Raw genomic sequence first — 13,478 nt, forward strand, 5'->3', positions numbered from 1 at the left:
CAATATTTCTGATTTTGAGAGTCTATTGAGACATTCCTGGATGTGCAGTAGATGGGTAATTCTTTATGATGCATCTTACAATTGTCTGCCTCTGTTGTGACACCCTGTTTTCTTACATATCAAATAACAAGTAACATATAAATAAAGATGGTTCTCCCCATGCAGTGGTTGAACCTTGACCTCACTGCTAATGCAACAGAACTTCCTTTTTGAAAGAGATTTGGGTTTGGATGTGTGGAATATACAACATACGGAATTCAGTCATCTAGCTTTTACTCGGGCAATGCTCCCACTGATTCTGGTTGGGCTGCCAGCTTCGCCTATGGTTAGAGAAGTTCAAGGGCTTTAAAGAACAGGGCTACAGAATGCATAGCCCGTAGGAGCTGCATATATGTATCCTGCAAAGCGAATTGTTTAATTTTGGCTTGGTGCCTGCCTTGGTTGGCTGGCCAGCGGAGGAGCTGTGAAGCCTGCCTTTACAGTTTCTTGGCTTGGCCTCTGCATAATGGTTTTAGTTCCCAAAGCTGTTCATCCAGCAGGGACTGAAAGTAGATAGGGAGAGAGAGGAGTCACAAACCCATGGAAGAAGAAGAAAAAAAAAAAAATTATAAATAAGCTTAAAACACAGCTCCAGACTTTTGTTTAATGTTGCATCCCTTTCGGTGATGGGTCGATGCAGAAGGTTGATGGTGTGGGTGCTCCGTGTTAGACAGCTGTAGCCCTCTCAGCTGTGGCGCTGGTAAAGGGCTTACATTAAAGGTATGATGTAGCTCAGCTCTGGTAATGCACAGGGCTCAGTCTGCACCATCAGTTGAGGTCTATGATGGAGGTGAACAACTGGAGCACTGGTTTAAACTATGTACCACCGAGCCAGAAGGCGTAAATCCTGCTTTTCGTAAAATAGCTTTTATTTAGGAAGCAGCTAGTTTTGGTACCAAGATTCTTCAAAAAGTTAGCCAGTATCAACTCCGTGCTCTCCAGAGGGCATTATTAATGTCCAACCGCTTGAGAAGATGAAATGTGTAAATCGGCAGCCCAAAGTTAAAGGTCATCCCTGGGGTGGGGCGGAATATCTACATCTTTGCCATGTTTATTCACCAGTCAAAGACAACTGGAGCAGATGCTTGTGCTTTCAAAAGGCTGGCAATAATTCTGCAATCCGCTTCCCTGTTGTGTATTTTGTGATTTTATCTTTCGACAATGGTTTTGTTTTGCAGGCCTCTGTCCCAAGCTAAACCATGCCAACACACAGCATCACAGCTTTCCGCACTGAGCCACGCTGGTCACAGAAGCAGGTCACTGATTAGAAGTATAAGGGGAGGAGAGAGGAGGATGGAGAGAAACGTAAGTAATCTCAGCAACAGTAGGGCAGTAACAAGAAAAAGGATAACTATGGGAAGCCAGAAAAGAAAGTAGAAAAGAACGCATACAAAAATTAAGAGCAAACTGAGCAAGAGGAACAGCAATAAGAAAGCGAGGATAAACAGGAGAGGGAAGAGGAGAAGCAGGAACAAGACAGAGTAAGAGATAAAGGAGAGCATGGATCAAACAAGAAACAAGTGGTCCTGAAATACAGTCTGAGCTCTAATTCCTATTACACCAGAAGTTCTCTCTTCAGGCTCAAGATTAAGAGGTAAGTATGTAAATTGTCCAGTTCTCTCAGGAGAGTAGGAAGAGGAGGAGCCGGGGTAGATTTTTCTCTTGAGTAATCTCTACTTTTAATCTTTTTTACCCAAAAGCAAAGTCACACTAGCCCTCTGAATTTAGCAAGACAATAGATGGGGCCACAGCCCAAAGCACCATCTATTCATTTTTTTTTCTCTTTAACTTCAACTTTAAGGATCTCTCCTTCTCCTGCTCTGGGGGATGGAGACATACTAATGATCAGAGACTCGTTACTGGTTCTTCTGTGCATAACTGCAGGTGGTTTAGGCGTAGTGTCTGCATTTGGTTCTTCTTTTTGTGCAGGGGGTACAGATGAAGCCGTGGGCTCCATGGGTTTCTTCTCCTCTTGTTCAGGCTTACTCTCTGCTTCATCTTGAGTTTCCTAGAAGCAAGAAATGAAATGTTTTCCAATGCTGCAGAAGAAATTCAGTAGTTATATTCTGTATATGCAGTGGAAAGGCACAGCATGGATAGTGTGATTAATGGTATGCAATGTATATAAATTTAGATGCCAAAAATCAGTTTCTAAATGAAAAATGCAATTTCAGAACCAGAATGTCAATATAAAACCTAGGAAAAATCTTGTAGATAGTGATAATATCTGCTTCTTATTGTTACAGCAGGGTGAAACAGGCATGCTCTGGGGCACACAACCCTTCCTTAGGTCTTGCCTTCCTTTATGTACTTACACTAGTATAGAAAGAAAAAGTGTTGTGTAGATCTTGACATATTTCCCAGTGCCCCAGTTCCTTGGCCAAGCCTATTTGCTACTAAGTTCACAAATACACAATAAACTGAGCAATGTTTCTGCTCTGATCATAGTGTTGTAGTCATTTGTGTAAGCAAAGTTCTTTCCAGCAAAGTTTTTTCCCTAACTTAAAGGGAAAAAAAAAAAACAACCAAAACCACTGCCAGTTCAGCTATGAAGACAGAAGAGAATTCTGCCACCTTTGGCTAAATAACTGAGCAGGTTCTTCTTAATATTTCTCAGAACAAAGTATAACGTGGGAATTATTTTTCATCAACTAAAATAACAATTTTCTTATAAGTGCACTATATTACAGATTTAATTAGTTTTACCTGGGATAAACTTTCAATTTTGTCTTCAGGATTTTTGACAACCAATCTGACTTTGAATCGAAAATTCACCGTGTGCTTGAGTCAGCTGTATCGGATTACTGTGTTAGGATATTTCTGTATTTACTGTTGTTTACATAAAATTAGAAGATCAGATGCCCTTAGAGTCTTTGTGAAGTCTATTTTATCCTTACTTTCTTTGAGGCTTTTTGTTTGCTTGCTTTTTTCCTTGCTTTTCGTTTGCTTTTGTTTTCTCTGCTCCACACAGAGACCAGGTCCAGGAAGATTTGAGCCAAATTTTAGAATTAGTGTTTACAGAGATTACTCTCAGCTACTGGGAGTTTTTGCCGTTGATTGCAGTAAGGCTGCATTTTCATCTGCTCTGTTTGCCCAGGCCCTCCCAGTATCTTTCCTGTTTCCCTCTTCAGCACCTGCAATTATCTACTGTATTTTCTGTGGCATTACCTGAATGTCTTGTTCTCTCTTCAGCTGCAGCAGCCTACTAAGGCCTTCTTTTCCTTTGCCTCCAAACATCGCTTTAAACAATTTTGGAGTTTCCTCTTTCAGCTCAAAAAGACTGGCCAAGCCCCGTGGTTGTTGCACTGTTGGTCCTGGAGCAGGTTTCCCCTTCTCCTTCAGCAGCACCCTAGAGACAGGAAGGAACGAGAACATGCAGCGGTGCTGTGCAACTGAGCAAAGTTCCTGCAAAGCTAAAATGTCGTATTCATGGATGAAAATCTGGAAAATTTTCCAGCAAATTTTTTTTGTCCCAGGTCCAGTGGCAAGAGCAAAGCTGGAAAGGATAAGGGTGTTACCCTAGGCTCTGGTAGAGGTGGAGGCTACTGTTCTAATTTGGAGTAGAATCATAGAATCATTTAGGTTGGAGAAGACCTTTAAGATCATTGAGTCTAGCTATAAACCTGACACAGCCAAGTCCACCACTAAACCACATCCCTAAGCACCACAGCTACATGTGTTTTAAACATCTCCAGGGATGGTGACTCAACCACTTCCCTGGGCAGCCTGTTCCAATGCTTGACAACCCTTTTGAAGAAGAAATTTTTCCTAATATCCAATATAAACCTCCCCTAGTGCAATTTGAGTCCACTTCCTCTCATCCTATCACTTGTCACTTGGGAGAAGAGACCAACACCCACCTCGCTACAACCCCCTTTCAGGTAGTTGTAGAGAGCCATAAGGTCTCCCCTCAGCCTTCTTTTCTCTAGACTAAACAACCTCAGTTTCCTCAGCCGCTCCTCATAAGACTTGTGCTCCAGACCCCTCACCAGCTTCATTGTTTGAGTCCACTTCCTCTCATCCTATCACTTGTCACTTGGGAGAAGAGACCAACACCCACCTCGCTACAACCCCCTTTCAGGTAGTTGTAGAGAGCCATAAGGTCTCCCCTCAGCCTTCTTTTCTCTAGACTAAACAACCTCAGTTTCCTCAGCCGCTCCTCATAAGACTTGTGCTCCAGACCCCTCACCAGCTTCATTGCCCTTCTCTGGGCACACTCCAGCACCTCAGAGTTGTTCTTGTAGTGAGGGGCCAAGCACAGGGGCACGATCACTTCCCTACTCCTGCTGGCCAAACTATTTTTGACGCAAGCCAGGATGCTGTTGGCCTTCTTGGCCACCTGGGCACACTGCTGGCTCATATTCAGCTGGCTCTCAGCTAACATCCCCAGATCCTTTTCCATCAGGCAGCTCTCCAGCCACTCCTCCCCAAGCCTGTAGCATTGCATGGGGTTGTTGTGACCCAAGTGCTGGACTCAGCACTTGGCCTTGTTGAACTTCATACATTTGGCCTTGGCCCATTGATCCAGCCTTCCAGATTCATCTATAGAGCCTTCCTACCAATCAACACTTCTGCCCAACTTGGTGTTGTATGCAAACTTACTGAGATTGCACTTGATCTCCTCGTCCAGATCATTGATAAAGATATTAAACAGAACTGGTGCCAATACTGGGCCCTGGGGAACACCATTTGTGACTGGCGATCAGCTGAATTTAACTCCATTTACCACAACTCATTGGGCCTGGCCATCCAGCCAATTTTTTACTCAGCAAAGAGCACACACATCCAAGCCATGAGCAGCCAATTACTTACTTACATCCTAGAGAATAAACAAGTACAGGATCGAATTAAGGTGTCGCAAAGCAGATGAGAGTTTTATAAGGTGAAAAGTAGTGTGGAGGGGATGGATGCCTCATACCTGAGATGGAAGTCTCTTACCTGGCCTTCTGGATGAAAATTCAGAGAGTGTTTAGTGCTCAATTTGGAGTCCAGCTGATGCTTGTGGAAATAACAGTTTACCGAACTAACAAACTCAGCATGGCTTAACTCTCATAGGTCAGGTTAGACAGTGGAGGGTACTTATTTTTGGTTGTCTTCAGTAGAATAAGGTACCCTGAAGATATGAAAACTACTGCCAGTCACGTGGCAGACTAGATTTTCACACCCTTCTGTAGCTGTACTTATATGCAACCATGACACAAAGTGAGAATGAACGAGGGTAAAGATTAGATGACAGTTCCAAGATAGCTGGAAGCAGTGAAAAGCAGAGGGTTTTCATGCTTTCAATTTCTATTAGGTTACTGTACAGTTTTCAATGTAACTTTTCTATCCTTGCAAAAGCCCTGACTTAAGGCTTTTTATAACAAGGACTATACATTCAGTCTGAAGTACAGTAAATCCCATAATACTGTAACTTTCTCCAGTATTTTGTTCTTTGTAACTTTGGGAATTTCAGAAGTGAAGATTTTACTTTTTTTAAGTTTTGTTGTCATGAATTTAAACAGCACACTTCAACAGCTTGTGTGGGTTTATTATGTGAAGACTATACAGTGACTATTGGGTGGGTGACAATAGAACAAATTTCTTGCTTGAGTAACTCCTTTGTGTTTATTTCAAGGAGACTTTTAAGGGTGTGGGATGGCCAATGCAACCTCACGGAGAACTCTAACATAAACCTTCCAGGGCAGACTAACTGATAACTTGATTCCAAAACTGAACATAACTGCAATCTTTATCAAAGCAGTGCACAAATCTCATGTTGGTGCCTTGTTTTTCTAGAGACATGGCTGACCATACATGGAACACGGGAGTTTTGGAAGAATTAGTGGATGCCTAGACAGGTGAGCAGAATACATGGCCTCCAGCACAGGGCAGATACTGCGTATCTCTAAAGTTAAACAGGATATCTGTAACTAGTCTGATATCTAGAGTGTACTTTGGGCCCAAATGGGAGTGCAGATACAAAGGATAGATGGTTATTAAGGTCCTGCGGTTGAGAAAGGCTATCTGGAGGAAGCAGAAGTCAATGGCTTGGGTGGGCCATTAATATGATTAGGGTGGGCAAGAAAGCAGAAGAAGGTAGTATGGGACAGAGAGACAGGAATAACAAGTAATGATGGTTGTACAACTGTTCAGAAAGAAGCTGGAGACAAGTCAGGAAGGATAAATGCTAGGGACCATCAGTCAGAGGATTTGTTCCACCTTTCTACCTGTTGATGCTGGTTTTGAAAATTGGGCGGTCATCCCATTCTGTGTCTAGATTCTTTGTTCCTCAGGGACGTGATGATTCTCAAGATACAGTCATTTGATAATCAGGGCTGTTGAAACATGCTGAATGCAACTGTCTGCTAGCACTTCCACTAAACAAAAAGTCACTCCTGTGCTATGTTCAGTTTTCTCTGGTGGAATTTCAAGTCCGGGAGCAAACTTCCAACCTTTAATACCAATGTAAGGCAAGAGCTGAGAACAATAACAGTGCTGAAGTATACTAACAAACTGTTTCACATATTTGGACCTTTTACAAGGTAGTCATTTTGTCATAATTTTATGGCAAAATATGACAATATTTTGCCCTTTCAAAGCTAGGGAAATGGTGCTTCTAGCAAGCTACAGCCAAAGCAAGACAAAAAGCAGCTTGGGTTTGAAATCCCCTTTCAGAATTCTTTTGAACAAAATGCACACCTCTCAAATCTGTGTACTTCCATCTTGTTGGGCCTTTAAATCCGTTCCTAACTACTGTTTAAGATTTTGGAAATGCATACACGCCTGTGGGTACATTGAAGTGTATCAGTGTAGCAGGTGTTCGGTTGCATCTTTGAAAACCTACTCCTCAACAGATATCTGTCCTGCAGTTTCTTTCTTGACTATGTAAGGAGTCCTGGTATTCATCTTCTATTTGTTTAGTTACCTTAAATACAATGGAGGAGGCAACTACATTCAGGACTTCATTCTACTTACCACATTTCTACAAACCTTGAAATCCCTGCCAAGACCTTGGCTTCCACCAAATACTACCAGGCAAATCTGACCTCTAAATACAAGTGTGTTTACATCTGTTACTCTTACAAGAAAGGAACACAGATCTGTCCAGAAGCCACAACTGTCCATTCTGCAGCTAAATAATGTGCTTTAAAAACTGTTCTTAGGACATACTTTGCTTTTTTCATGAGAAGTTTTTCTGACTCAGGATAGTGCACCAAGATTTCATTGAGTGTTTTCTTGTCCAGAGTGAAAAGGTTGGCAAAACCATGAGCCACCACATTGGCAGTCCTTCGATTTCCTCCACCTGCGGCTAATAGGCTGCAATGAAAATAAGCATTGTCAGTCACATCGTTACTTGCCCTAGTGAGGAATCTTTTTGCTGATGGTTCTCAATTAAAGTCATCATAAAGCTCACTTACGTACCCAACTGTTCTCTCTGATGTTCTGTAAAGTCCCTTTGCAGCTGGGATTGGAAATACCTTCTTGCCTCAGGAAAGCAAATTGTCGCTACTGGTCAGGAGTATGTAGATGCTAAGGACTGTGAAAGGTCTTGCTAGATAGAGACATTTCTCCCAAGAGACACCCACTGCAAGGACTGCATTTGCTTTTGTCCTTATGTGAACTTGGCATTTCCTCAATTTTATTGTTGAAAATTATTTACATCAGAAATAGAGCAGCACAAGTTTGTTATTATTGAAAGAGTTATTTACAATGAATGAATGATTCTCTAAAAATTTTCATTTTCCTGAGTGAATAACTTCTGTGGGACTCTGTTTTTTAGTTTTCTCACGTACCACATCCCATGTTTGAAAGTTGGCAAGTTGAATGATATGGATTAGGAAGGACTTTCAAGCTGACAGTTACAAATGTGTCTGCCAGAAAAAGAAGGCTATTTTCTTTTGAAAGTAAGGCATTAGAGCAGTTCAGTAAGCAGTAGTTGGCCAAAGGTAGGACATCCACATAAAAATTAGATGTTGTACAAATAAAAATTAAATTGTTCATCTTGCATTAAGCAAATGAAATGAAGAGACTTCACTTCTCAGCTGTGTTGATAAACAAGAGAAGTTGCAATTTGCTCTTAGTACTAAAATTACTTTATCACTGTATTCAAGGTGATCCACCCTAAAAATTTGTCCCTTAAACGTTTCCCAGCAAGTTAATATTTTTAGAGAATATTTAGTAATTTTTAAATTTAAAAGTTATTAATAAAGGATTATCTGGACACCATAAAACATTAAATAATACGAATCCAAAATATTAATCAAGGATACATAAATATTGGTGTTAATATTAAATATATCTAAGGAAAAAATTTATTAATATTAGATCATACAGATAATATATTATATTTGATTTATAAAGGATAGTATGAGATATCTACAACTGTGTTTGCAAGGCTGTTTTTACACACACACACAATGTTTTTCTGCAACCCAAGATAGCAATCAATATATGAATTCAAGCTGAAAGTACCTGAGTATATCGTCATCTTTTTAAACAGTTCTGTACAATTCCTCAGATAGAATAGGACTATTTGCACAATAAGATAAGCAGCTAAAGAAAATTGCAAACAGCTTTTGAGTTCTGATGAATCACTTCTCAACAAGTCATTGAACAATCATTTTCAGGCTTTCTCATTTTATTGAGGCAGACTAGGACTAAAGAGATCAGCTGTTTCATTATGGTGATGATGTGAGGTGAATTTGACAAGTAAGGCAGTCCTTGCTCCAACAGAATTACTAAGGACAGTGTTATGGACTTTGTGATTGAACCTATTTTGGCTAGTGTGCTAAGATTTACATGATAGATCAGATTTTTAAAAAGAACTACAGTTGCCTGGTGATAGTTCTTGATACTGTAATATCTATATTAATAGAGAAATTTGTTTTTTACCTTACATTTTTTACTTCAGTTGTTAGCCTGAAATGCTGTAATGTAGTATGAGATGATAACTTTTGAATTTTTATGCTAGTAAATTTAATTTAGAGGTATAAAGTTGTCAAAGTGATGACTCCGTGGTTTTGTGGGTTTTTTTTTTATAGTTGATCTCTGTAAGAATCTGCTGTTCATTGAACCGGCTTGTGGCGGCTCAGCTCAGCACCTATGTGCATATGGAGAGAACTGGTAAGTCAGGAAAGGGAAATAGGTCTGGATCTTGCTTCTGAGCAAGATGTCAAACACCAAAGTGCAGTGCTCATTGAAACGCAGCAGCTGCCGCTTCGTGCGAAACCCTGGGACAAAGTGGAAAATGTAATCTTTTACAAAGCTAAAGACTCCTTTTAGTTTTGATTTTTTAAATAAATGTTAAAGTTACAAAACAGCTGAAAGGCCGAAGCTGAGACCTAATATTTAGAGATCTTCCTGTCAAAAATTTACATATAATGGAGATATGTTTTAATTTTTTGAAAATTACCATTTTCTGAGAGGAAATTGTTCTAGTGAAATAGCAGTAAATGGATGAATGAGGACATCTGGCTTAAGGTGTAAATTTCCCTGGGCTAATGAAGTGTTGTGTTATAGTTAATTTCTCTCTTTCTCAGTTGTCTCTGCAGACAGGCTCTCACCAAGGCAGCACTCTGTTTGTCTTTAATTCCAAGTTTATTTTGCTTCCCCAAACTGATATTATCTATACAGGAAAGTAGTAACAAGGGTAAGATGTTAACTGGAAGGTAACTCCTATTACTTAATCTGTTTCTGTAATAATTTTCAAGGTTTAAATTGGCAGAGGACTTGTTTGAACATTAGTCTTGCATTAGCCTTCTAGTATAACTCAGGGAAATTTTTTGAAATAAACATTTTTTGTTTGCTTCAACTCCTTTGCCCTCAGAGACTTTTAAAGCATCATTTGCATGCATTTTGAACGGAGTGAGATTAAATAGCAGTTGTCTTATACATCATGTAGTTAAACCACTTGATTAAAGCTGACATATTTCTCTAACCAAATCTTGAATCAGAAATCAGAAGGAAATCAGTCTGGTATCAGGTGATAACCATGCTATAAATACTAAGGGGAAAATTTAGGTGTGCTAAATGAAGTAGTATTTCATCCATTAAATAAAATTTTTTTCATTTGCTTCTGCTATACAGTATTCAGAAGACCTTGACAAAACTTTATATGGAGAGGTGCTATACAAACTCATTATTTTCTAACACTTTGCCATGAGGAGGAGGGTAAATCTCGACTGATACACTTAGTGCTTCATGTCTTTGCTTTTCTTCAATTTTGGAGATGTCTGCCAGTTGCTGTGTATTTTCTCCTCAAGTTTATCCACTGCCTGACATTTATATGCAAATTATGTGTGTCTGAATGGGTATACTGCCGCAGTAGATCAATGATGAATAAAACAAGACTAGAAGTGTAGGGTTATAGCATTGCTGAGGGTTTTACTGTCCTTATTGGCAACTATGTGAAGAGTAACACATATTGGGAAATGAATCTTTAAAGGCTGTTGTGCAGTTCTCATGTGGAAATAAGTGCTCGCCTGTATTAGATCAAAAGTTTGAAAATCCTTCCTTGTTTTAAAACCAATCATTATAATTTCTCAGTTTTAAAAATAAAGTCTTTGCTCCAAGTGCAAGACTAATGAATAATTGAAAGCTATGTGTGTGTTACATATCTGGGCTGCTGTAGCTTTTTCTTTTATGTTTTCAGTATCCAGCCCTTACTGAAAACCAGTGCATTCTCAGCCTTTCCTCTTACCTTACAATACGGCATTTTGCTTTGAGGCTTTCTCAGGTATTATATTGTCACACAGAGAAATGCCTTTCAAATAACCTTCTCTCAAGGAACTAATACAATTTCAGTTTCCCACTCAATGAAAAAGGTCTGTATCTATGGGATATATCAGGTGATTTCCACTTGAGGTCTAAGAAAGTTCTGTACACATGTCACTGGATAAACGGGAACGTTTCCCTTACCACAAAGGGAGACACAAGTAGAAGATAAATATAAACCTGGCACAGAGCTGATTACCGCTTTTCAAAAGGCAGATTAAAGCTACCAGCAAGAGGATTAACAACGACAGGAAGGCAGCTGGAAGAAATCAAGGATCCAGTTTATCACATGCAGCAGCACATGTGTTTTATTACTTTTCCTCAGGCCAATCTCAGCAGGGGATGCAGTGCCTAAAATCTAGTACTTGGGAATTGGGGAACATGACACATAAGAGTTAATGGATTTTGCATAGCAACCTTGTGGAGAATACGAAAACCATTTGCAGCCACCTGAGAAATTTTTTTTTCTCCAGATAGACTCAGACCCAAAAATCTCATCTGTCTGCCTTTTTCTTGGTTTGTGTGCTCTTAAATGAATACATTTTCAAATGAGGATGCCTGATTTTTGACAACTTAATCCCTACTTCAGCTCCTAAGTGAATCAGTCTTATTTGCTCTTTTAGATTTTTTTATCTCCTTTGTTGGAAATTAATTATCATTTTTACCATCTGCTGTGTAAGGGCGCCTAGTCTCACTATATAGGCAATAAAATGCATTTGCTCCTGCTGTATTGCAGACCTCAAAACAGGAAGATGTGTTAAATCTTTTAAATGCCAAAGGAGAAATCTGTCTGTATATCCCTGTGTACATTGCCCAAAACATTGGTCTCGGATCTTGCCGGATTAGTATCTCACAGAATCACAGAATCACAGAAACACTAGGTTGGAAAGGACCTTCAAGATCATCAAGTCCAACCATTAATCCAGCGCCACCATGTCCCCTAGACCATGTCCTGAAATGTCCTGATGCTTCACTCTAGATTTTCCTTCACTGACCTGTATCTCCTTGCTCAGTGTCGTCTTGGTTGATCCTATCAACTTTCTAGACTCCCATGGTAGTTATCATGCTTACTACAGAGAAGTTAAACAACCATTGATTATTTGATCAGTTCTAAAGAAAATGTTAAAAAATAACAATAGACCTACCTGATCTCCCCAAATACAGCTCCTGCTCTTAGTGTAACCAGGACTTTTGTACCATCAGGGCCTCCAAGGACTTGAACTTCACCCTGTTTGATGATGTACATCTCTCTGCCAATCTCTCCCTTGAAACACAAACACATAAAGATCTCACATTTTAGCAGGACAGTGTTTTTTTGTCAGGATAATCTGACAAACACTTCTTTAAATATCTTTCCCCTTTCTTATACACAGGTTTACTGGTGTTATGGAGAAATAAATGTTTGCACTACTTTTCCTAGCACTGAGCACAAATGCAAGGACTGACTCTGGTAAATATAATTGTGATGTGGGACAGTATTTGAACAGGAGTAAGGCTATCTAGGCCAGGTTGGAAAAAGAAGAACAGATAATAATCTGGTTGTAGCAACCATTTCCATCAACTCTTCTGGGGGAAACTAAAGTACTTCAGCAGTGTATTTAATAACAGAGAAGTGCAAAAAAGCCTATGCTTCATGGTCTAAAAATCTTCAGTTTTTAAACTATTGTGTCTAGTCATCACTTACCCAATTTAAAAGGAAAATAAGAATAAACAATTATTCAAAACTTTGTCTACTTTTATGTAAATCACTGCATGGTTTCAGAGATTATTCATTTGTTTATTATCCTCCACATGATCTACTAGGATTCAAAGCATGACATCAGTATATACAACAAAAAGCAGGCAAACTGGAGTAATATAATGGACTTCACAAACATGATCATAACAGCCTTCACAACATCTCAGTAAGACAGGCAGATAAATATTTTTCCACTTGTGCAGCTGGAGTAACTGAGGCAAAGCAGCAAATTCTTTTTAAAAGTGAAAGGGAAACAGCAATAAAGCCAGGACTGAAAGCGTAGGGCTTGCACATCCTATCCCTTTACTTCTGCCTACAAGCCCGCATGTTGGAGCCTCCTCGGTAAAGTACGATGAGGCCAACATACATCCAAGGAGGAGATAGTTCCAACAGGGTTTTATTTACTACTACATGTTACAGCATTAATAGCATTACTATGGTTGTTGGCCACATAGTAGATCTATACAAGTGAGAGGCCTTTGAGCTCTGAGTCAAGCTGGAATAGATTGGTATTTCCATTTCTCATAATCCATCCTTGTTGAGAATTTTTTGCATCTAACCGCAATATCAAGACCTTGAATCTGTTACTGTCATTTGTTATCTGTGTTGTGGCAGAGTCCCAGCCACAGTCTAATCTTTTCATGCTGTACATATTACAAGCAAACACACCAAACTACTCTTCCACTCTTCCTTGCTAACAGTAGTTCTGGGATTGGTCTTTGAAGGGATACACCTGATCCTTCGGTGTATTCACAAATGTTTAGCTTCCTACACTGTGGAGTCAGTGGGACTAACTCAGCATTTGGGAAGAGGATCATATGCTTAAGTCTTGAAGGGAGCACGACCAGCATGCTGAACCAGAACTGCTAAAGACAAGTTAAGGGGTTCTGATGACCACGTCTGCGTGTGGTATAGACTGTGGGTCAATTGCCAGAACAGTAACAGT

The 13,478-nt window shown here is 39.7% G+C and overlaps 1 protein-coding gene across 1 annotated transcript in view; it reads right to left on the bottom strand.

The window, feature by feature from the left end:
* Window positions 1-1,807: 1,807 nt before the first annotated feature.
* CNGB1 (cyclic nucleotide gated channel beta 1) overlaps window positions 1,808-13,478 on the bottom strand; it is a gene marked incomplete at its 5' end in the record, with an annotated part of 35,179 nt that continues 23,508 nt past the window's right edge. Inside the window, 4 exons of the mRNA XM_010287003.1 lie at window positions 1,808-2,047; window positions 3,208-3,388; window positions 7,192-7,338; window positions 11,940-12,058. Of these exons, the coding sequence (XP_010285305.1) occupies window positions 1,808-2,047; window positions 3,208-3,388; window positions 7,192-7,338; window positions 11,940-12,058 (687 nt within the window). The remainder of the gene's footprint in view (window positions 2,048-3,207; window positions 3,389-7,191; window positions 7,339-11,939; window positions 12,059-13,478) is intronic.

This window comes from Phaethon lepturus, unplaced genomic scaffold (assembly GCF_000687285.1).
Source record: "Phaethon lepturus isolate BGI_N335 unplaced genomic scaffold, ASM68728v1 scaffold30465, whole genome shotgun sequence".
Lineage (NCBI taxonomy): Eukaryota > Metazoa > Chordata > Aves > Phaethontiformes > Phaethontidae > Phaethon > Phaethon lepturus.